The 25,094-nt window shown below is 44.7% G+C and overlaps 1 protein-coding gene and 1 long non-coding RNA gene across 3 annotated transcripts; one reads left to right on the top strand and one right to left on the bottom strand.

Moving 5' to 3' along the window:
* Positions 1-957: 957 nt before the first annotated feature.
* Positions 958-25,066, top strand: LOC103282117 (zinc finger protein ZFP2-like). Of its 2 annotated transcripts, none has more exons than XM_062967034.1 (2): positions 958-1,315; positions 5,182-8,535. In XM_062967034.1, the coding sequence occupies exon 2, from the start codon at positions 5,473-5,475 to the stop codon at positions 6,616-6,618; it is 1,146 nt and encodes a 381-aa protein (XP_062823104.1). In that variant the 5' UTR covers positions 958-1,315; positions 5,182-5,472; the 3' UTR covers positions 6,619-8,535. The 2 variants fall into 2 exon arrangements, with proteins under 2 accessions (XP_062823104.1, XP_062823105.1); XM_062967035.1 differs by lacking the exons at positions 958-1,315; positions 5,182-8,535 and adding exons at positions 14,621-16,001; positions 21,047-25,066.
* Positions 9,489-13,986, bottom strand: LOC134295148 (uncharacterized). Its single transcript, XR_010001700.1, has 2 exons — positions 13,763-13,986; positions 9,489-10,079 (listed from the first exon to the last, which is right to left on the bottom strand). It is a non-coding gene; the product is annotated as an uncharacterized LOC134295148 (long non-coding RNA).
* Positions 25,067-25,094: the final 28 nt, after the last annotated feature.

Raw genomic sequence — 25,094 nt, 5'->3', positions numbered from 1 at the left:
CAGGGGCAGCTGGGTGAGGGTTCGGGGTCCCTGCTGACGGGCCTCCCTTCCCCGTCCGGCCTTGGCCTGTCTGTCTGTCCCGGGGAGGCTGCGGCCTGCTCGGCCCTCCAGGCCCTCTGCGCATGCGCCTTCCAAAACGGGGCAGCCAGGTTGCTGACACCCCCCCCCCTCCACTGACTGACAGCCTGTCACTGGGCACAAGTCAAAGGGCTGGTGATGGCCTTTCAAGCCCTGGATGGTTCAGGTCCAGACTGTTTGGCTGATCCCATCTCATGGGCTACGCTTTTGGGATGTTGTGTTTTAGAGGCACTGATGTATTAATTCCTTGGGATTGGAATGCATTTGATTGTATATTGTTGGGATTGGTCCCCATAGAAACCACCCCAAGTCCCCTCGCAGAGATGGCGCGGGATACAAAAATAAAGTTGTTGTTGTTATTATTATTATTTGAAACATAACAAGATGAGTCCACAGCAGACACTCTGCTGGCTGTCTTGGATCACACCTCGGACACTTCCCCAATGTCTAGGACTGTGTGATGTATCGGCGAGTAATGCGTGCCTCTCCCAATAAGGTGGCCTTCTGCAGCTGGCAGAGGGTAATTTTGTCAGCGCCGATTGTGTTTAAGTGCAGGCCAAGGTTTTTAGCCACTGCACCCACTGGGACCACCTTGACTGGCTTGTGCCAGAGTCCTTGTAATTCGATCTTTAAATCCTCATATCATGTCAGCTTTTCTAGTTGTTTCTCCTCAATCCTGCTGTCACCTGGGATTACAATATTGACAGTCCATACTTTTTTTTAACACGATCGTGAGGTCAGGGGTCTTGTGCTCCAAAACCCTGTCTGTCTGAATTCGGAAGTCCCAGACTAGCTTGACATGTTCATTCTCTGTAACGTTTTCGGGCTTGTGATTCCACCAGTTCTTTGTTGCAGGCAGATGGTATTTGTGGCACAAGTACCAATTAATCATCTGAGCAACGGTGTTCTGCCTCTGCTTGTAGTCTGTCTGTGCAATCTTTCTGCAGCAGCTGAGGGTGTGATCTATTGTTTCATCTGTTTATTATTATTATTATTATTATTATTATTATTATTATTATTATGGAGCTCCTGATCTGCTGAACTGCTGTTGTTGCTGCTTTTCCCTTTTTGACGGCTTTGTCCTTTTTTGGAAATGGCAACAGACGCATAACCCGGACCCTTCCCTCGGCAGAGAGGGCCGTCCTGCGAAAGGAGGGCGTCTGCAGGGAGGGATTGGCGGAGGCCGTGCAGAAGAAGCTCCAGGCCGAAGTGGAGAAGGAACAGCAGGTGCCAAAAGGTGAGGCGGACGTGGGAGTAGTTTGGGTATCTTTAGCTGAGAGGGAAAGAAAGGCCGAGGGGACAGGAGAGCCAATATGGGGAAGGATGTCCCACTGAGGAGAAAAGGGCAAGTTTTTCCTGCTACTCTGGAGACTAAAATGGAAAGCAGTTGATTCACATTGTGGGAAAGAAGCTTCCAACTAAACATTGGGAAGCATTTCTGGATGGCAAGAGCAGTTCAGCCGTGGAAGCCTGGTCCCTTCTCAGGAGCCTCCCTTCCCAAGCCCTGGCCTTCCACTTCCGGGGACTCCATGTCCCAGAATCCCTGATCTTGGGCCAAGGCAGCTGAGGCTTCTGGGTGCTAAAGTCCAAGAAATCCCAGAGGAATAGAGTTTGGGAATCCCTGCTCAAGAGAGTGGAGGGAATAATGATAATAATAGTAATAGTAATAACTTTATTTCTAACCCTCCCTCTCTCCCCAAAGGGAATGGCTCTCTTGGACTACAACGCCCAGAAACCCTCCTGGCATGAGGGTTGGAGGAACCTGGGAGTTCTATCCCAAGACAAATATCTCCCAAGTCCTTGAGGAGGAGGTGGGGGAGGGGGAGGCGGCAGCCTTGGCCTAGGACTGAGACACGAGGAATCCCCGAAGCCAGAGGGTTGGGAGAGACCCCAAGGGCCACCCAGCCCCACCCCCTTCTGCCAGGCAGGGAAACACAATCCAAATCCTCCCGACAGATCTCCATCCAGCCTCTGACTAAATCCTCCAAAGAAGGAGCTCCCACCAGACTCTGAGGCAGAGAGTTCCCCTGCTGAACAGCTCTTCTTCTTGCCCTCAGGAAGTCCTTCCTCGTGTTTGGGAGGAATCCCTTTTCTTGCCGTTTGACCTCCTGGCTCCGTTGTCCCTTAGTCTCCAGAGCAGCAGAAAGGAAGCCTTTCCCCCTCCTCTTCCTCACCAATGGGACATCTTTTTGGATTTTGAAACATGCCTGCAGTCAAATCTGGATGACTGACAGAACTTGGAGGACTCTCCTCAAAAATAAAACTTGACAAGCCTAGCAAACATAGTCACATAGTGTAAATGTACACAGAATAAACACTTCAAACAGCTCAGACCTTATTAAGTGGTCAGATGGTGTCCAATTGAGATCAATTCCAGTATCTAGACAGGATTGATACATATCGAGTCGTATTAGTCTTCCTCCTCTCAGTAGGCCAGAGTGCATAGATGTGTTTTTAGTTTGAAGGCAAGGAGGGAGGGGGCAGTTTTTCGTTCTTTTGGGAGGGATTTCCAGAGGAGGGGAGGAGCACGGAGAAGGCCCCCTTTCTCGTTCCCACCAGCCGTGCTTGAGACGGGGGTGGGACTGAGAGCAGGGCCTCCTCCGCAGATCGCAGTGCTCGAGCCGGTTTGTAAACAGGGACGCGATTCTGCAAATAGTCTGCATCTCCGTTTACAAACCGGTTCGAGCACTGCGATCCTAAACTCAACAAGCTCTATGAGGTATGACGAGCCAGATGAGAGCCCGAGTCTCTTCTGGTGTGGGAGAATCAGCCATCTACAAAGATGTTGCCAAGGGGAAGCCGAGCACTTGATGAACCAACATAGTATATTATTTGAGAACACAGAAATGTTGGATTACTCTGACAACTACCATGTCAGACTACACAGAAAAGCCATTGAAATCCACAAGCATGTGGACAATTTCAACAGAAAGGAGAAAACCATGAAATTGAACACAATCTGGCTACCAGTATCAAAAAAGACTCTAAAATCAGTAAATAAAAATCAACACTCAAAAAATGAGAATTGCAGGCATGAAACAATGGGTCAGCTAACACCTCCCAACAAAGGATTCCCCCAGGCAGAAAGCAGGCAGGCTTTAAAAATGAAATTCAGTGTCAATCAAGGTGGCCAGCTGCAACATTCACACTTGCCTCGGGCAGACAAGAGTTCTTTCTCCCACCCTTGTCATTACACAGATATATAAACCCCACGTGCCTAGTTTCCAACAGACCTCCATTATGAAAACGGGTGCCTTTTGGGAGATTGGAATGGAGTGATTTCACCAAAGAAAGACAAACTCTCGGGAGGGGGATGCAAAGAATATACTGTATATACGCAAGTATAAGCCTCTCCTCCTTTCCCGTGCAGCACACGCCTTCCTCTCCTCGGCACTCGTCTTTCCCACTTTTCTTTATTCGTATACACACTGCATTTCCCCCAAAATGTATAGTTAAAATAAACTATGGTGATTATTGGAAGAATATATAAGCACATTTACATTGAAGAAGCTTAGAATAATAATTTAATCACAGTTGGAAAGTCTTAAATTGCAGTTGTATGTAAATATTCAAAAACATTTAACCTTCTGATGCCTCCATTAATCTAATTTTATTGCTATCTATTTTTATTTTGAAATGTACCAGTACCTGCTGCATTTCCCACCCCGTCTTATACTTGAGTCAATAGTTTTTCCCAGTTTTTTGTGTTAAATTAGGTGCCTCGGCTTTTACTCGAGTATATACAGTACACAATTTTCAGAAAGACAAAATACTTTCTCTAGAATGGAAAAGATATGGATATCTGCCAAACTCAAAACCTGTTCAAAATACAGAACTCCTACCCAAAACTATTTCAGATCATAATCCAGTGACTCTAGTAATTAAAAAGAAAGTAAAAAATGGCCCTTCCCCATTTCGGCCCATTTCGGCACATGTTGCGCTTTGCCTGGGTTCTATGAATTAGACTCCAGTGTTAATATTGTATGTTTTATGTTGATTTAACGATTGTTTTTACTGTAATTGATGTTTTTATTGGATAACTGTTTTATTGCTGTGTTTTGATATTTGATTGTTTTATCGGGCAAGGCCCCATGTAAGCTGCCCCGAGTCCCTTCGGGGAGATGGGGCGGGGTATAAAAATAAAGTTATTATTATTATTATTAAAAACACTTAGATGGCAGCTAAATGAATCACTACTGCAAAAGGAGGACGTAATTGAGAATTTGAAAGAAAAACTGAAAGAATATTTGGAACTTAATTTAAATCAAGTTACAGATATTCAAACAGTATGGGATGCCAGTACAGCTTATATTAGAGAATACTTTATAAAATGCAACACTGAAATGAGAAAGAATAGACAGAAATATTTTCAGATAATTTCAGATGATATTAAAAAAGAAGAGGAGTTAAAGAAAAATCCTTTGAATTCAAACATTCTAACTCAGATAAAACTCCTACAAAAGCAATTATTGTGTTACTAGTTAATGAATTGGAAACTAAAATAAAGAATGCAAAAAAAATATTTTGAATCAGCTAACAAACCAAGGAAATAGTTAGCATATACGTTGAGGAAAGAAAGCCCAAAAATGTAATTGTCAATTCTTTATTTATGTATTTATTTATTTATGACATTTCTACCCTGCCTTTCTCTACCCTGAAGGGGACTTACTGTTAAGATACAACATGAGGATAAAATATTAATAGATGATATCAATATTCAACAGGCTTTAAAACATTATTACATTAATTTATATAAGGCTGACCACATATCTCTACAAGACATTGAGAATAATTTAATTCAGCGAAAGACGCCAAAAATAAAGGTTCACAGTTCACAGCCTGTTATGCCTTCAGCTTTGCTGCATTGTTGGATTTTAATCAGTAGGGTTGTATTTTATTTTGTGCAGAGAATCTTTGCGCACCGTCCCCTTTGGACCTGAGGAGGGATAGTTTGTTGTTAGGCAAGTGTTAAAGCATTTCTCACCAGGCAATGGGCTCACCCTCTTCCCCTGGGTTTGTTACAGCACGAGACTTGTTTTTCATGTTCCATGAGATCTTTCTCTGTTCAACTCCTGAAGAGATTTTCCCCTCATTTGTCTGCAGGTAACTTCTGAAAAAGCTCTGCAAAGAATACGTTGTGAGAGCTTTGCCCAAGGAGTGCTCTAAGTCTAAAGGGACTTCAAAATACACAGCAATGACAACAAGAAAAAATAAGTAGTAAAAATATATTTCAAGCTACAAACCTATGCAGTTAAGAGGAGGAAATAAGATTGTGCTGAAAAAAGAGAGGCTTGGGAAAGCGAGCAGAAGGCTACAGCAATACAAAGACTGTGCTGCTCAGGAGGTTATATCTGTGAACCCCTGGCATAATATTTGAATTATAAATATAAAAGAATGGCAAGTCCTCTACCTCCCTATCCTAGATCACACACAGGGGAGAAGTTACATCAGTGTATGGAATGTGGGAAACAATTTGATTGGAAAAATTCTCTTACTGTACATGAAAGGACCCACACAGGGGAGAAGCCATATGAATGTGTGGAATGTGGAAAGAGCTTCAGTCAGAGTGAGAATCTACGTTCCCATCAAAGGACCCACACAGGGGAGAAACCCTATAAATGCATAGAATGTGGAGAAAGCTTCAGTCGGAGTGACAGTCTACGTTCCCATCAAAGGACCCACACAGGGGAGAATCCCTATAAATGCATGGAATGTGGAGAAAACTTCAGTCACAGTGGCAGTCTACGTTCCCATCAAAGGACCCACACAGGGGAGAAGCCCTATAAATGCATGGTATGTGGAGAAAACTTCAGTCACAGTGGCAGTCTACATTCCCATCAAAGGACCCACACAGGGGAGAAGCCCTATAAATGCATGGAATGTGGAGAAAACTTCAGTCACAGTGGCAGTCTACGTTCCCATCAAAGGAAGCACACAGGGGAGAAGCCATATAAATGCATAGAATGTGGAGAAAGCTTCAGTCGGAGTGACAGTATACGTTCCCATCAAAGGAAGCACACAGGGGAGAAGCCCTATAAATGCATGGAATGTGGAGAAAACTTCAGTCACAGTGGCAGTCTATGTTCCCATCAAAGGACCCACACAAAGGAGGAGCCATATAAATGCATAGAATGTGGAGAAAGCTTCAGTCGGAGTGACAGTCTACGTTCCCATCAAAGGAAGCACACAGGAGAGAAGCCATATAAATGCATAGAATGTGGAGAAAGCTTCAGTCGGAGTGACAGTCTACGTTCCCATCAAAGGACGCACACAGGGGAGAAGCCATATAAATGCATAGAATGTGGAGAAAGCTTCAGTCGGAGTGACAGTCTACGTTCCCATCAAAGGACCCACACAGGTGAGAAGCCATATAAATGCATAGAATGTGGAAAGAGTTTCAGTCAGAGTGGACATCTACGTTCCCATCAAAGGACCCACACAGGGGAGAAGCCACATAAATGCATAGAATGTGGAAAGAGCTTCAGTCAGAGTGGACATCTACGTTCTCATCAAAGGACCCACACGGGAGAAGCCACATAAATGCATGAAATGTGGAGAAAGCTTCAGTCAGAGTGACAGTCTACGTTCCCATCAAAGGACCCACACAGGGGAGAAGCCACATAAATGCATAGAATGCGGAAAGAGCTTCAGTCAGAGTGACAGTCTACGTTCCCATCAAAGGACCCACACAGAGGAGAAGTCACCTTAATGCACGGAATAGGAACAGAGCTTTAGAAAAAGTTCAGCATACAGTAGACATCACAGAACTCATGTACCTCTAGAGGAGACGGGCCTTTGAGTTTCCGAATCTATAAAAACACATTGGAAGGAAAGAGGAAGGCCAGCACCTTGCTCTCTCTCCACCATGAATCGGAGTTTGTGTGGCCTTGGTTGACGGCTACTGGGAGCAGGTGTCACTCAGAATGGCAGCAAGCTTGGAAGGGGTTCACCTAACCTCCTCCGCAAAGAGACCCATCGCAGGCTTCTAGGATGATGTGTGAAGGTTTGCTGAAATGAGCAGCAGCAGAGATCTCTGGATTAAAGGGTTCTGAAAAAGAATAGCTCTTTGGTTGCAGATAACGTCGTATCTTCATACTCCTGCCTTATTTCTTGGCTCTTCTGCATTCAATGGCATCAATTGTTTCCCATGCATGTGTACTGTATGTACTGTGATCTGTCCTGAGTCCCTTGGTTGAAATTTTGGGTGCTAGCCCTGTACTTTTAACCCTTTTCTGGACTTTGTTGTATCCTGAATCATTGACTCTAAATTCTGGACTGACGTCTAGGTTTCGTATATGGACTTGGACTTTGTTTGTATCCCTGACTTTCTGGCTTGACTTTGGGACTCTAAATTCGGTTTGTACTCTTGATTTCTTGGTTGTTGTTTTATCAACTCAGCTGAATGAACTCCTGGCATGTGACTGTTGGGACTGTGACCTTGGTTCTTGTTAATTTTCACTCCTGACCTGTATCTGCAGTACTCAACTTGTCAGCAATAATTGGACTCTTGACCTGCACTTGTATTCATTGTTCCTTCAACTGTGTTGCTCCAATTATTTTAGCTCAGTGGCTCCCAACCTTTTTTTAACTAGGGATCATTTGACAAGGGACCACTCTCCAAAATTAGTACCAGAAGGGTTATAAATCAGTTTTTGGTCAACTTTAGATTTGGTTTGGTTATTTGGAGTGATGATTCAGAAAATTGCATTGGATAGACCACGTCAGCTCTCATTCCTGATATGCCATCCAGTTAGTCGTCATCTGCTCGCCCACAGAAAACCATATTTAATAATCCTCGGGACTATAAGAGGGTTTCGCGAGACCAGTCACTCTCATTGTAATGGTGTAGTAACTGTGAGGCTGTGAACCCTATTTTAGTTCTTGCGGACCACTGGTGGTCCATGGACCCCAGGTTGGGAACCACTGTTTTAGCTGGACTGAAGACTTTAGTTTTCCTATAAAATAATATGGTCTTGTCTTGTGTTTGCTTAATAAACCTCAGACTTTATACCGAGAGAGCCCTGGAACATGAGACCATCAGCCTTGCTTTGTGTGTACTTATCCCTGTGTAGAGTGAAACCCTTTCTGGATATGAGACTGTTCAATCCCCACCTTTGGCAAAGGGTCCATTAGGACACACAGTATCCCTCCCCAACTGCAGAGAATGGAAGACAAAAAATGACTACAACAACTGATGAAGATTCATGAATCCGTTGAGATGGACATATTAACTACACTGATGAAGTATAGAACCGCATTGAAAGGAAATAAGAGTAAATAGAGATACAAATCATATAGTGAGTGAGTTTTGTAAATTAGCATTTGATGTCAGTTAGTTTTGTTCTTATTGTGCAAGGTGTGTGTCCTTGTTCCCTTTATATTTGTTAAATAGTCCTTTTTTAAAAAAAATGTACCAAAATTATTATTTGTATAAAATATTGTTTTTAAATACCAAAATTGTAATTTGTGTAAACCTAGTGGTGCCCAGGTGAGTTGAAAAAAGCATTTGTTGGCTGGGTTATTTGTCGACTGGGTTCAAGGCTCTCTGGCTAAGGGTGAACTACAGCTCCCATATGCAAATGGCAGTCACCCCAAACCCTGCCAGTATTCAGTCGGCCATGTTGGGTTTGTGGGCCATGTTTGGTCAAGATCTGTAGTCGGGTGGGTTTGGTGCTCTCTGGATGGGCATGAACCACGACTCCCATATTGCAAAGTCAATCGCCCCAAACCCTGCCAGTATTGGGTCTGTGTGTCAATTTTGGTTCAGGTCCAGTGTCGGCTGAGTTCAGTGCTCTCTGGATAAGGGTAAATTGTAACTCCCCAAATCAAGGTCTATTCCCACAAACCCCTGCAGTATGGTCATGGGGGTTCTGTGTGCCACGTTGGTTCCAGGTCCATCATTGGTGGAGCTCAGAGTGCTCTTAGATTGCAGGTGGACTATACATCCCAGTCCCTACAAGTCCTATAAATGATGCTGAATTCTCCCAAAACCTCTCTCTCTAATATGTTCAGTTGCTGATCAATTCCTGTTTGCTGTGTGAGAAAAGAGTAGGAAAAGAGTTTGCTGTGGAAAAGAGTAGGAAAGGGTTATGGGAGAGGCAGTGGGCGGGGTCATGCAAATTCCACATCAATGGAGAGAGTCAGAAACACTGGTGTGTCTGGTGGAAGAAAAACAGAAGATCTAGGAGGAAATTGTCCCCTTATGAAAGCCTTCTCTTGGGTGGTGGGCAGGATGGTGTTTGTGGAGGACATTGGCAGGGCGCTTGGGCATTTTCACGGCGCTCGCTATAACCTACAGTGTCATTGGAGGGAGGGCCACTGGTTTTTCCTGCATAGTGGGAGCTATAGCTATTTGTGGAAGTGGGAGCCTGTCTGTGTAAATTGACACCCCTGCCACATACACACACATACAGATTTTCACTTTTATCATGTGTATAGATAATAATAAGTTTGTTCTTATATCCCGCCACCATCTCCCCGAAGGGACTCGGGATGACTTACGTGGGGACTATGCCCAGCAAAAACAGAATAAAATATAGCACAATTAATATACAATTGCATTTCAATCATTAAAACAATAAAACCAAAAAACAAGTATTGTAACAACATAAGAACAACAACCACCATCAACCAGTAGCCGAGAACAGTGGGCATGTTCAGATCGAAGAGGGCGGGCAAGGGCTAGCGCAGGAACAGTTGCAAGGGCAGGGCGGGTAATACAGCGCTGCAAGTCCGGGCGATGAGTGAGGGTGAGGCATCTATTTAGTTTTCTCTTCATTTTTTTCCTCCTTGTAATTGTGCCTTCAGTACTTCACTTCTAAGGAAACACATTCTATCTTGTCTGTTTCAACAGATATTTGACAATTAAGCCTGGAACCAAAGGCACCCCGGCAGGCCCCGTCCTCCTCTCCCAGGAATCCTTCTGCTCACCTGACTCAGTCCCACTCCATCGCAAAGGGGGAGAAACGGCTGAGGATTCGGCAACAGCATCATTCCAGACCCTGGAGAGAGAGCAAGGGGTGGAAAGCTGGTCACATAAACAGGCCTCAGAGGTGACCATTGCAGTCCTATAAAGAGACCGATGAGGAAACGGCCCTAAGAACACAAGCGCATTCAACAGCCCAAGAAGACGTACAATGTGAGGGTTTAGGACTTTATCTCGCAAGCAGTGCTATGAGGATGTTCAATTGAAACTAGTATTGGGCTTGGTGTTTCAATTGACTAAAGTGATTCTTTGCCGTCTGTTTGTCTTCCAGCTCAGTTTCAGGGCTCAGCTCAGCTTAGGGTCCCACCTGGGAAGACACTGAAGGGCTGAATATTCAGTCCTATTGCAAGAAGGAAAACTGCAAATCAAACTGAAATGACACCTTTAGCAACTCAATGCGTACATATAACAATAACAATGATAATGATAATAATAATAATTTTATTTCTTACTTGCCTCTCCTTGCAATTCGAGGGAGGTTACAACACAATTTTAAAAACACAAACATTGTCAAAATTCAACAAAGATATATATATATATATATATATATATATATATATATATATATATATAACTAACTATAAAAGATCTACATTAAAATTGCCTTTCTATAAAATACATATTAAAGTCCATAAAACATCATACAAAGGACACAAGTTTAAAATATATACCCCTCTCAAGGCCTTAAATGCTGAACCTCGGATGCTGAACCAGTGCCTGGCCGCTGTGGCAGACTGGATGAGGAGGAACAAGCTGAGGATCAATCCTGACAAGACAGAGGCCCTCCTGGTCAGTCGCTCATCTGATCGGGGTATTGGGTGGCAGCCTGTGCTGGACGGGGTTGCACTCCCCCTGAAATCACAGGTCCGCAGTTTGGGGGTCCTCCTGGACTCAGTGTTGACGCTTGAGGCTCAGGTGTCGGCGGTGGCCGGGAGGGCCTTTGCACAACTCAAACTTGTGCGCCAACTGCGACCATACCTCGTGAAGTCTGACTTGACCACGGTGGTCCATGCCTTAGTTACCTCTAGACTGGACTACTGTAATGCGCTCTACGTGGGGCTTCCCTTGAAGACGGCCCAGAAATTACAACTGGTCCAACGCTCGGGTGCCAGATTAATAACGGGGGCAAGTTACAGGGAGAGATCCACTCCCTTGTTTAAGGAGCTCCACTGGCTGCCGTTCATCTTCCGGTCCCAATTCAAGGTGCAGACCATCATCTATAAAGCCCTAAACGGTTTGGGACCCACCTACCTCCGTGACCGTATCTCCCTCCATAAACCTGCCCGATCTTTACGATCATCCGGGGAGGCCCTTTTATCACCACTGTCTATATCCCAGGCCCGCCTTGTGAGTACAAGGGAGAGGGCCTTTTCTGCTGTGGCCCCCCGACTATGGAACTCACTGCCTACTGAAATCAGGCAAGCTCCCACTTTGTTAGCTTTTAGGAAAGACCTGAAAACATGGCTCTTCCGCTGTGCTTTTGGTGAGTAACTTCTGTTATATATTTCTGTGTTACTCCCCCCCCGAACATCTATCCTCTAAACTGCCCCACTCTTATAGGTCCCTGTCCACATTGGAGTACCCCTCTGTCCCTCTCACTCCGGGTTTTATCTTTGTGTTCATGCGGCCTGCTCTTGTTTTACTGTTTCTTGATTTCTTGATGTGATGTCTATTATTATCTATTGTATTATTTTAATTATGTTATGATATGCTGTTTTATATTTTATTATATTGTATTGCTTTGGGCATGGCCCCATGTTAGCCGCCCCGAGTCCCCGCTGGGGAGATGGTGGCGGGGTATAAATAAAGTTTTATTATTATTATTATTAAACAGAGGCGTTGAACGCGCCCTGTAATTCGCTCCAGTTAGAAGCCTGGCTGCCGAATGTTGTACTAATTGCAATTTCCGGGCCGTCTTCAAAGGCAGCCCCACGTAGAGCGCATTGCAGTAATCCAGTCTAGAGGTAACTAAGGCATGGACCACCCTGGTCAGATCAGACTTCTCGAGGTACGGTCGCAGCTGGCGCACAAGTTTTAATTGTGCAAAGGCCCTCCCGGCCACGGCCGACACCTGGGCCTCAAGCGTCAGCCCCGAATCCAGGAGGACCCCCAAGCTGCAATGGACCTGCGCCTTCAGGGGGAGTGCGACCCCGTCCAGCACAGGTGGCCACCCAATACCCCGATCAGACTTACAACTGACCTGGAGGACCTCTGTCTTGTCGGGATTAAGTCTCAGTTTGTTCACCCTCATCCAGGCCAACACAGCGGCCAGGCACTGATCCAATATCCGAGGGGCTTCCTTGGAGTTTGGTGGAAAGGAGTAGTAGAGTTGGGTGTCATCCGCGTAGAGATGGCACCTCACACCACACTCCCCCTGTCCAGCTCCCTGCGGAGGTCATCCACCAAGGCGACCAGAGCCGTCTCCAGGCCTGAAGCCAGACTGTGATTGGTCCAGAAAATCCGTTGGATAAGCGAGTGTTGGATAAGTGAGACTCTACTGCAGGGGTCCCCAAACTAAGGCCCGGGGGCCACATGCGGCCCTTCGAAGCCATTTATGCGGCCCCCATGGTGGCGGCTCCCTCCTCCTCCTCCACCGAGGAAGACACTTGCGTCTGGTGCGCGCCTTCCAAAGCTTTGCTTGTTTATAATGGTATTTTAATTATTATTTAATTAATTATTAAGGGGTGCTTTTCTAGTGCTTTTGGTGCACAAAGGCAGAAGGGGATTGGACTAAATGGCCCAAGGGGCCTCTTCCAACCCTCTTTATTATTATTATTATTATTATTATTATTATTATTATTATTATTATTATTATTGACAGAAGGACACAGCAAATGAGATATATATGCTGGATTTTGTATCACAAAATCACAAGTTGAACACTTCCCAAACAGTTAGGACTGTGCAATTTATTATTATTATGTGATGTATTTTATTATGACACAGCAAACAAGATAGATATGCTGGATTTCTTCTTCTTCTTCTTCTTCTTCTTCTTCTTCTTCTTATTAACAACATTGAGGCTGGGTGGCCATCTGTCAGGGGTGCTTTGCTTGTGCTTTTGGTGCACAAAGGCAGAAGGCGGTTGGACTAAATGGCCCAAGGGGTCTTTTCCAACCCTTTTTCCTTATTATTATTATTACTATTGACAGAAGAACACAGTATAACACAGCAAATGAGATATATATGCTGGATTTCGTATCACAAAATCACAAGTTGAACACTTCCCAAGCAGTTAGGACTATGTGATTTATTATTATTAGTATTATTATTAGTATTATTAACAACATTGAGGCTGGGTGGCCATCTGTCACTGGTGCTTTGCTTGTGCTTTTGGTGCACAAAGGCAGAAGGGGGTTGGACTAAATGGCCCAAGGGCTCTCTTCCAACCCTCTTTATTATTATTATTATTATTATTATTATTATTATTATTATTATTATTATCATTGAGGCTTTATTTGTTCCCGTTTTTTTTTTACTTCAAAATAAGATATGAGCAGTGTGCATGGGAATTTGTTCATAGTTTTTTTTAAAAAACTATAGTCTGGCCCTCCAACGGTCTGAGGGACCGTGAACTGGCCCTCTGTTTAAAAAGTTTGGGGACTTTTTATCCAGCGAGTGTTGGATAAGTGAGACTCTACTGTATATGGCAGTCGTTATAATGAGGGAAGAGGAAACTGCCAGTCCCGTCAGACCTACACTTCAGGTTCTCAAGCGACACTTTAGGAAGCCGGGAAACCTCGCCGAGCGGAGGCGGAGAGAGGAGGCTGCTTCCCCGACACGACCCGTCCACGCAGAGGCGCCTCCCGCTCCTTGGCCTGGCCCCCCCTTCCCCGCTTCAGCAGCCTGCCTGCCATGAGGAGCGGGCCAGGAGAGTCCGGCCCAGAGGCGGGAAGGCGCGGGCGAGTCTGCCTGGAGACGGATGACGCGGCGAGACGAGGCCCATTCCCATTGGCCGATTCCTGGAGTGACCGTTAACAGCAGAAGGGCGGAGGGGGGGTCGGGGCGGGGGCGTTCCTACCCGGAGACCGATGACGCCGCTCTGAGAGGAAGGCGGATTCTCATTGGGCGTTGGGAGGAAAGGAAAGAAGGGGCGTGTCTCTCCGCCTGCCTCTCAGCTTCTCTCGGGCCCCGCCCCTCTGTGGGTCTCCTGCCCGCGGCCGCCATCTTTCTTGAGGGCGGAAGTGCAGCGAGAGGCGGGAAGACTCGGGGTGGGAGGGGCCGGGCGGCGCTCTTTCCTGTCAGCGCCTTCGAGGGAAGGAAGGAAGGAAAGAAGGAAAGAGGAGGCCTTTCGGAGAGAGAGAGAGAGAGAGAGAGGGAGAGGGAGAGGAGGAGGTGAGTGGGGGAGGGATGGGGGGCGCCCCCTCTGCCCTCAGGCCTCCCTCCCTCCCTTCCTTCCTTCCTTCCTTCTTCTCGGCCTTTGGGAGGGAGCGGCCTGTCTGTCTGTCTGTCTGTCTGTCTGTCTGTCTGTCCAGGGACTCTGCGGCCTGCTCTCTCCTCTGCGCATGCGTCCTCTCTCTCTCCCCCCCCCCCTCCAGAAGACTGTGACTCGCTCTTGGTGGGGCTGCCCCTGAAGAAGGCTGTTTTCATGTTTGTCTTGTTACGCATTTTCAATGGTATCCTGAGGCTTTCATGCCAAGCTGCTTTGAGTCCCTTTTGGGGAGATCAAGCGGGGTATAAATATCCCAACAAACAACCACGAGCAGTTTTGGTTCTTGGCCAATGGACAGAGCAGTTCAAGCCCAACCTTCACCCTCAGTCTTCAATTCAATGTGGCTTTGTTTTTATAGGCATTCAAGGCGTCAGATGGTGCCCTTGTTGTCAGCCGCCCTCAATGATGTAAATACATCTCTCCCTCAAACGGATATACAGCAGAGTCTCACTTATCCAACAGAAACGGGCCGGCAGAATGTTGGATAAGCGAATATGTTGGATAATAAGGAGGCACTAAGGAAAAGCCTATTAAACATCAAATGAGGTTATGATTTTACAAATGAAGCACCAAAACATCATGTTAGACAACAAATTTGACAGAAAAAGTAGTTCAATACACAGTAATGCTACGTAGTAATTACTGTATTTACAAATTTAGCACCAAAATATCACGATGTATTGAAAACATTGACGACAAAAATGCGTTGGATAATCCAGAATGTTGGATAATGATGTAAATTTAGAGCAACGGGAAGAGCCAGGGAGGCAGTTCCATCTTGTCTCCTGTGCCAAAGTGACAGTGAAGGAGCAGACCTGATCGTTGGTCTAAAAAATGGAAAAGTACTTGGATCGGAGTTAATTATCCCGGAGATTCTGACATCGGATCCTGAGTGGTGGACCCTCTTCTTGGTGGCAGTCTTCACCATCATTAACAACACGGGCATCCTACCAAACCACTGGCAATTTGCCATTATAGTTCCAATCTACAGAAAAGGTGACCCTCCCGATCCTTCCAATTACTGGCCAATTAGCCTTCTATCGGTAATTGGAAAGCTTTGTGCAAAATTCCTATTAATAAAGTTGTAGACCAGGCTGGACCAGAACAAAACCATCAGCCCTGAGCAAACTGGATTCCGTAAGGATAAATCCGCCTTGGATCACTGCTTCGTACTTTCTCAAATACTCCACGTGTTACTGCATTACTCCCAGTTTTTAATCTCTCTTATCTTGACATCCATTGCTTAAACTACTAAAAAGAATCCCCCCAAAAGGTGATCTGTCTTCTATATTATTGTCCATTATTTTGAAATCCAATAGTCCTGTCTTTCTTCTTCGGTCATGTTCTTGTATTTGATCTTGGTTCAATTGCTTGTCTTTTCTTTTCAGTATTTATACCCCACCCTTCTCGCCCCGAAGGGGACTCAGAGCGGCTTACAGAACACGCATACGGCAAACATTCAGTGCCTGATTCTACAATTAACAAGGACAGACAACGCAGACACAGGTAAAAACAACTTTTCCCATCTTATTTTCGGCATCTTGGAGGCTGTGCTCAACACTGGACATGGGGGGAGGGGGGGGGGGCTGTCACTTCATCTTCCATGTTGAGGAGCTTCTTCCCGATCAGTGTCCTTAAGGGCATCTTTATTACCTCCCCACTGAAAGCAGTACCTATTTATCTACTCACATTTCTGCTTTCGACCTGCTTGGTGGGCAGGTGAGCTGTGGCTATTTAAAATTGAAATAGACTGAACACATTCCAATTCCAATTAACAAGTTAAAAGATGACACGATGTAACAAGTGACACAAGGTAAATGACAATATAACAAAATTTGAAAAATGTTCTGCTCCTGGTTTGAAAGTATTGTTTCCTGTTTTATTGTGCATTCCTTACTTGGAAAGGAGTTGCTCTACTCCGAAAACTTGGTTTTGTGGCTGCCACAAAGGAGTGAGAATTGAATTGGTTGAGACCTGGTGATGAGGAATTTATTGAAAAACCAGAGCAAAATGTGCTACAGCAGGATGTCCCTCCCGCAGAAACCAAGTTTTTGGGTTTGAGAAACTTTTCCCATGTTTTTGTGATGGAATCCATTAGGAAATGGCATTTCTTAAGTTCTTCTTGATTGTTCCTGGCAACTTGCTCCTTTTTAAAGAAAACGGTGGTTTCGTTGTATTTATTACCAAATGAATTTTAGAAGATTATTAGTCAAATCTGTTTGTTAGTAAGTTAGTGTTATACGTACACGAATTAATAGATACCGTTATCCTTCACCCCCCTTTCCCGCTACACAGCCTTTCTATGAACTAATGTCTCTTACATGAGGGGTTTGTCCATACTATTTAAAACAGATATAAAACAATCATCTGGTAAAGCACCACATTTTAAAATCTCATTCTTCTTGATCTCTTGTTCAGCCCATTTTGTCTTTTTTTATCTTCCGATCAGCGTTTTTAGTTCCAACTACTCATCGTTTTTTGGACTTCTCCTTTCTTTAATATCTGCTTTCACTACGTCCTGTTTTCACCATTCAAGAATATAATCTCGCTCATTCTTGTTTAAAGGCATTGTGGCCTCTTTCTTGGCCTTTGTTTCCTGTGCAGCATTCAGCATTTGCTTCAGAGGTCTGAACAACCTGTGCTCCTTGTATACTCCAACTCTTTTTGAAGAGATTTGGTTTGGCCTCTTCTTCTGGCCCCAGATCTCTTCTGTGGTATCTCCCAACTTAATTGGAGGCTTCTCTTGTTCCAGCTATAATAATAATAATAAACAACTTTATTTTTATATCCCGCCCCATCTCCCCGAAGGGACTCGGGGTGGCTCACAACAGGAACAAGCCCGAAACAACAACACAACATATTTGACAGAAACTTAAAACATTCCAACGATACACAAAATAAAATATGGACAATACATTAAAATCCAAGCAGATAAAATCAGAGTAATTAAAAGCAAACCAGTGGGGACAGGTTTCATAAAATGGTGTATCATGGAAATAAGTAACTGCGATAAAGTGCCATACGCTTTTAAAACATAAAGAAGTATTCTAATAACAGCTCTATTGGGCGTATTTATTCAAATGCGCTCCGGAACAACCATGTTTTCAATTCCCGGCGGAAAATGGGCAGGGAAGGAGCTAACCTGATTTCCTTAGGGAGAGAGTTCCAGAGCCACTGCCAAGAAGGCCCTCTCTCTCCCTCGTCCCCACCAGCCGCATTTGAGACAAAGGCAGGAGCGAGAGGAGCGCCTCCCCGGATGACCTTAGTTGACCGTTTTCTGTAACTAGCTCCTGTGATTAATCTGGCTGCTTATCTCTGAATCAACTGAAGTTTCCGAACCGTCTTCAAGGGCAGCCCCACGTAGAGTGCATTGCAGTAATCCAACCTGGAGGTGACTAAGGCGTGGACCACCATGGCCAAGTCAGACTTCACGAGGTACGGTCGCAGCTGGCGCACAAGCTTTAACTGTGCGAAGGCCCTCCGGCCACCGCTGACACCTGAGCATCAAGTGTCAGCGCTGAGTCCAGGAGGACCGCCAAGCTGCAGACCTGCGTCTTAAGGGGGAGTGCGACCCCGTCGAGCGCAGGTCGCACCCTATGCCACGATGGCCGCACGATTGACTTGGAGGACCTCTGTCTTGTCAGGATTAAGTTTCAGCTTATTCACCCTCATCCAGTCCATCACAGCCGCCAGGCATCAGTCAAGGATCTGAGGGGCTTCCTTGGATTTTGGTGGAAAGGAATAGTAGAGTTGAGTGTCATCTGTATAGGGATGGCACCCAACTCCAAAACTCTGGATGACCTCTCCCAGCGGTTTCATGTAGATGTTAAAAAAGTATGGGAGACAGAATAGAACCTTGCGGGACCCCACAGGTCAAAGGCCAGGGGTCCGAGCAGGAGTCTCCCAGCTTCACCAACTGGGAACGGCCCTCCAGGAAGGAGCGGAGCCATTGCAAAGCAACGCCCCCAATACCCATTCCGGAGAGCCGTCCCAGAAGGATACCATGGTCGATGGTATCGAAAGCCGCTGAGATGTCCAAGAGAACCAGCAGGGTCACACTCCACCTGTCAAGTTCTCTGCGGAGGTCATCCACCAAGGCGACCAAAGCCGTCTCCGTACCATGACTGGGTCTGAACCCAGACTGTAATGGATCCAGATAATTGGTCTCTGTCAGGAACCCCTGGAGCTGCGAGGCGACCACCTGCTCCAGAACCTTGCCCAAAAAGGGAAGGTTCGAAATTGGCCGGTAGTTGTTAAGAAATTTGGTCTTCGGACCGAAGTAATCTCTGGGGTTGGTAGGGGGATAAGCGGGCCCTCAGGTACGCCGGCCCCAAACCATGTAAGGCCTTAAAGGTTAGTACCAGTATCTTGAAAGTAATCCGGTACTCAATCGGTAGCCAGTGCAGCTGTTGTAGAATTGGGGTGATATGCCACCTCGCCGGCACCCCGGCAAGAAGACGAGCCGCCGCGTTTTGCACCAGCTTCAGTTTCCGGATCACTGACAGAGGAAGGCCAATGTAGAGGGCTTTACAGTAGCCGAGCCTCAAGATGACCGTCGCCTGGATCACCGTCGCCAGGTCGTTCCTAGAAAGGTAGGGAGCCAGTCGCCTAGCCTGACGTAGATGGAAAAACGCAGATCTGCTCACAGCAGAGACCTGGGCCTCCATTGTGAGCAGAGGGTCCAATAAGACACAAAGACTTTTTACAGAAGATGACGGACGTAGTGTCTCGCCATCCAGGGTAGGCAGCTGCATCTCCCCCCCACCCGGACGGCCCAGCCAAAGGATCTCTGTCTTCGCTGGATTCACCCTCAACCTGCTGGCACGCAACCATCCAGAAACGGCCTCAAGGCACTGATGGAAACTATCGGGTACGGAATCCGGCCGGCCCTCCATCCTCAGAATGTGTGTCATCAGCGTACTGGTGGCACTCGAGCCCAAAGCTCCGCACCAGTCGGGCAAGCGGTCGCATATAGATGTTAAATAATAGAGGAGAGAGAATAGCCCCCTGTGGGACCCCACAAGTTAGCGGAGACCTCTCGGAAACCAGGTGGTGGGTCAATAGATTGTGATCGACTGTATCAAATGCTGCTGTGAGATCCAATAACACAAGCAGCGCTGATCCGCCTTGATCCCTTTGGCAGCGAAGCTGATCTGTGATGGCAACTAGCACAGTCTCCGTCCCGTGCCCCCTACGGAAGCCGGACTGGAAGGGATCAAGTCCGGCTGTGCGATTGAGGAACTGCTGCAACTGTTCCGCTGCTGCCCTCTCAACCACCTTGCCCAGAAACGGAAGATTCGAGACTGGGCGGTAGCTAGGGGGAACCGAACGATCCAAGTCTGGTTTCTTCAGCAGCGGAGATACCATCGCCTCTTTTGAACCCTCTGGAAAAACTCCTTGCTCAAGGGAGCTATTTATTATATTCAACAGAGGTTCACGTAATCCCTCCAGGCAAGATCTTACTAGCCAGGAGGGACACGGATCGAGGGAGCAGGTGGTCGGCCTAGTTGCAGTCATCTGGTGGCACAAGCTATACCTGGTACTACCCAGATGACAGTCAGAAGCATCATCTTTAGCACATAATTTTAGTTCGAGCCACAACATTGTCTCCTGTGCAAAAGCAAACTTTTGCCTTTATTTTTCCTTCATTTACAATGTAATGTCTTCCTGTCCTTGTTGCCTTTCTATGAATCCGCTGCAGTTTGCCAATGTCCTTTCTAAAATGGACTGAACTGAGCAGAACTGGGCAGGAATCATGTCTCCCACCCAAGGGTGCTGTTGGAGTGCAGAAGGATCTGGAGGGCAGCAGGATTCCCACTCACCCTGGGGGTCTGTCCATCTGTCTCCTCTATACCGCCTTCTCTCATGTACTGCTGCTAGGCTGAGTGCCTTCCACCCTGTGCTTCTGCATCGCTATCTCTGTTTTTGTGGCATCAGTGTAGAAGTTTGCATTTTCCTTGGTTTTTCTCTTTGCCTTGGTTCTGCCTGAAGTTACATACCTTTGTGGTATAGGTTTTGTAAGAATGCAGTATGTCAAGGAACTTTGTGGCCTAATGTGCTCTCAGTGTCTCCAGGCGCCTTGCTTTAGAAACGTGGGGCAGGGATCACGCTGCAGGGAAAGAGAGGATCAGGAAAATATCTCTCCCCCAAGTTGGAGGAAGTATTTTTCTCCCAAGACTGATCACTTGGGATAGTCTGTCCATACAGATGGCCACTCAGGTTTTGAGTGGAGATGTGAAGAAGCGGGATCTAGGTAGGAAATGCTTTGCATCGTTAGCCCCTTTCCGTGTTGACCATATTATTAGAGGCCTTCCTTTACCAAGGTTGGATTAGACACAGGATCTTAGGCCGCTATCCCCTTTGCAGGGATTGTTCTTTGTTGGGCAAGTGTTAAAGTGCTTCTCAGCAGGCAACGGGCTCTTACCAGTTGGGCCAGTCTTTCTCCCCTCTTCCCCTGTGATTGCTACAGCACTAGGCTATTGTTCTTCATGTTCAATGAGATCTTTCTGTACTCTGCTCCTAATAAGATTTTCCTCTCATTCGTCTCTCAGGTAACCTCTAAACGAACCTTATGAAGAAAACATTGCCCTTTGTCTTACGTCTGAAATGAAAGTACGCAGGATTAACAAGAACAAGAAATGAATTGGAGAAATTATATTTCAAGCTACATACCTTTGAATGTAAGGAAAGGAAGGATTCTGCTGTAAAAAGAGGGGTTGGTAAAGAGAAAATAAGGCTACAGCAATACAGAGACTGGGAAGAGGAAATGTCCTATTCAGGAGTCCATATCTGTGAACTTCAGGCATAATATTAGAATAATAAATGTTAAAAAATGGAAAATTCATTGTCAAAATCACACACAGGGGAGAAACGACATAATTGTAAGGACTGTGGGAAATGTTTCATTGAGAGAAGTTCTCTTGCTAAACATCAACGAACTCACACAGGAGAGAAGCCATATAAATGTGTGGAATGTGGAAAGAGCTTCAGTCAGAGTGGACATCTACACACCCATCAGAGGACCCACACAAGGGAGAAGCCACATACATGCATGGAATGTGGAAAGAGCTTCAGTAAGAGTGGAAATCTACGCACCCATCAAAGGACTCACACAGGGGAGAAGCCATATAAATGCATGGAATGTGGAAAGAGCTTCAGTCGGAGTGACTATCTACGTTCCCATCAAAGGACGCACACAGGAGAGAAGCCACATACATGCAGGGAATGTGGAAAGAGATTCAGTGAGAGTGGACATCTGCGTATCCATCAAAGGATGCACACAGGAGAGAGGCCACATACATGCATGGAATGTGGAAAGAGCTTCAGTGAGAGTGGAAATCTACGCACCCATCAAAGGACTCACACAGGGGAGAAGCCACATACATGCATGGAATGTGGAAAGAGATTCAGTAAGAGTGGACATCTGCGTATCCATCAAAGGATACACACAGGAGAGAAGCCACATAAATGCATGGAATGTGGAAAGAGCTTCAGTCAGAGTGGAGATCTATGCACCCATCAAAGGATCCACACAGGGGAGAAGCCACATAAATGCGTGGAATGTGGAAAGAGCTTCATTCAGAGTGGAGATCTACGCACCCATCAAAGGATCCACACAGGGGAGAAGCCACATAAATGCGTGGAATGTGGAAAGAGCTTCAGTCAGAGTGGAGATCTACGCACCCATCAAAAGAGTCACACAGGGGAGAAGCCACATAAATGCATGGAATGTGGAAAGAACTTCAGTAACAGTTCGAATCTTCGTACCCATCAAAAGATTCACACAGGAGAGAAGCCACATAAATAGGACAAGTGCAAAGAAGCCAGAATGGTTGTCCAAAGAACTTCTAACGACTATGACTCAAAAGAGACATGAACAGGAAGTGGAAGGGGAAGAAATCACAAAATCATATAACCATAGAGTTGGAAGAGACCTCATGGGACATCTAGTCCAACCCCCTGCCAAGAAGCAGGAAATTCCATTCAAAGCACCCCGGACAGATGGCCATCCAGCCTCTGCTTAAAAGCCTCCAAAGAAGGTTCCACAGCTGAACTGCTCTCACAATGAGGAACTTCTTCCTTATGTTCAGGTGGAATCCCCTTTCCTGTAGTTTGAAGCCATTATTCTGCATCCTAGTTTGCAGAGCAGCAGACAACAAGCTTGCTCCCTCCTCCTTATGGGATTTTGGCCTGCATAAATAGGGGCAGAGTGTCTAGATCCAGGGAAGTCATGGCACCCCTCTATTCTGCCTTGGTCAGACCACTTTACCTGGAATCACACTGTGTCTAATTCTGGGCACTGCAATTGAAAGGAGACGTTGAAAAGCTGGAAGGTGTCCAGAGGAGGGTGACTAAAATGATCAAGGGTCTGGAGAACAAGCCCTATGGGGAGCGGCTTAAAGAGCTGGGCATGTTTAGCCTGCAGAAGAGTAGGCTGAGAGAAGAATGAATAAATGCATGTACAAGTATATATGAAAATATCAATCTGGGTTTGTAAAAGGAAGACAAATGTCACGTTTGATAGGAAGAGTATTAAACAAAATATGTGTGTCTCAAGAGAGGAAGTTAAAAGTGGGGATACTAGCATTAGATATATTTAATGCTTTGATTGTGTAGCATGGCAGATAATAAGTGAGATTATGAATTAATTTGGAATGGGAAGTAGAATAAAAGGATGATTAGAACCATTTTATTTGCTATGGTGATAGAATTATGTGCAAACGCCATCCAAAAAGGTAAGAATGTAGAAGGTGTAGGAATAAAGGAAAAGCAGAAGGTGAGCTTATTTGCTGATGACACATTGTTATTGATTAAATATCTGGGTAGGTCAAATGGATAGGAGAGGGGATCATTGAAAGATATTTGGGAAAACAGTGGGTTTATATTATACAAAGAAAGAAGAAAAAGACTTTATAGAACAGAGCTATACGGGAATTAGAATCAAGAACAAATTAAAATACCTGGGTGTAAGTATAACAAAGGACTTAAAAGAAATAGAAGAGGCAAATGTAGTAGCATTGAGGAAAATAGTTCGAAAAAATTAATACACATCTATCTTGGTTTGGAAAGACAGCAATACTAAAAATGAAAATGCTTCTGAGGATAAACTTTATACTTACATATACCTTATATTTATAATGCCATTTCAGATTACAGAAGAAGAGTTGAATACATTATTTCTTTGCAACATTTCTACCCCACCTTTCTCCACCCCAAAGGAGACTCATTTGGACAAATGATAAATACTGTAATGGCAGTCAAAGAAATTGACTAAACAAATTACAGAACAGATCTCAAAAAGAAGAAGGATTGGCGCTTCCTCATATCAAAAAATATTATAAAGCAAACAGACTGAGATTGGTTATACAAGGAATGATGAAAAGGAGGATGTAGAATAGTTAATAATGGATTCAGGAAAAGCGGAAGAAGAAATTCGGAATATGTTTTAAAATAGTTTATGAGAAAAAAAATAAGGTAAACTGGGAACCCAATGTTGAGTAATGCATTAGAAATATGGAACAAATACAGGAGAAAGTTAATAACAGATGGCTCAATAATAACCCCAATTATAATGGAAAAGACATTTCCAAAAAATAAAAAATATATATGATGGATAAAAAAATTAAGGGGAAAAACTTAGATTAAATAGGGGATTGGCCAAAGGTTGGAATGAAGAAAGAAAAGATTAGGAACATAAAAATTTGAAAGGAATATCCAGTAAAATTTCTAAAATATTAATTGAAAAAAACAAAGCAAAAGTAAAGAATAACACCTTCAAGAAGATTTGGAAAGAAGATATAGGAATGAAAATCAATGAAACAGAGGGGTTACAATTATGGGGACAAAGACACTTGAAAAATATATCCATATGTGTTAAAGAAAATTATTATTTAGTTGATATGGAAATGGTACCTCACACCCATAAGAATAGGAAATATAAATAAAAACTACTCAAACAATTGCTGGAGAGGATGCCAAGAATCGGGAACATACATACATATGTGGTGGCAGTGTCAATATGTCAATAATTTCTGGGGAAAAGTATTAAGAGAGATAGACACAATGAACATTCAAATAGAAAGAAGTCTTAGCATGGCTTTATTCTCATTATATAATAATAAACAGTTGGAAAAAGAGGACAAAGATGCGATAACAAACGCATTAACAATTGCAAGACAGCTTATAGCAAGGAACTGGAAAAGGGAAATAAATATAGAGATAGAAGAATGGTATAAGGAAGTATGGAAACTGGGAAGAAATGATAGGTTGACGTGGAGAGGGATTTAGAAACAAAGTGGTTGTGATGATGTCTGGAGAAAATGTATTGGAAGAGGATTCGAAAAGAAAGACGGAATTACCTCCTCAAGAGAGAATGAAAAGGAATTTTGGACAGATGATAAATAAAAAAAGTGACTTGGGGGAGGGTAAGAAATCTGTATAAGCGTGACAATAACAGTAGATGCCAAATGTTAATGTATTGTAGATTGTACTGAATATTATGTGGCTGCTGTAAAAGGATGTACGATTTTTTTAAAAAAAATAATAATAAATGTATTTGTAATTTGTATAAATATGCATTTGTTTTTCTTTCTTGTCTTT

The sequence above is a fragment of the Anolis carolinensis genome, unplaced genomic scaffold (assembly GCF_035594765.1).
Source record: "Anolis carolinensis isolate JA03-04 unplaced genomic scaffold, rAnoCar3.1.pri scaffold_83, whole genome shotgun sequence".
NCBI lineage: Eukaryota > Metazoa > Chordata > Lepidosauria > Squamata > Dactyloidae > Anolis > Anolis carolinensis.
The sequence above is the reverse complement of the archived record's forward strand: the minus strand, read 5'-3'. Positions and strand labels throughout refer to the sequence as shown.

Coding starts and splice junctions, on each gene's coding strand:
- LOC103282117 (XM_062967034.1), top strand. CDS start 5,473: ATGGCAAGTCCTCTACCTCCCTATCCTAGATCACACACAGGGGAGAAG.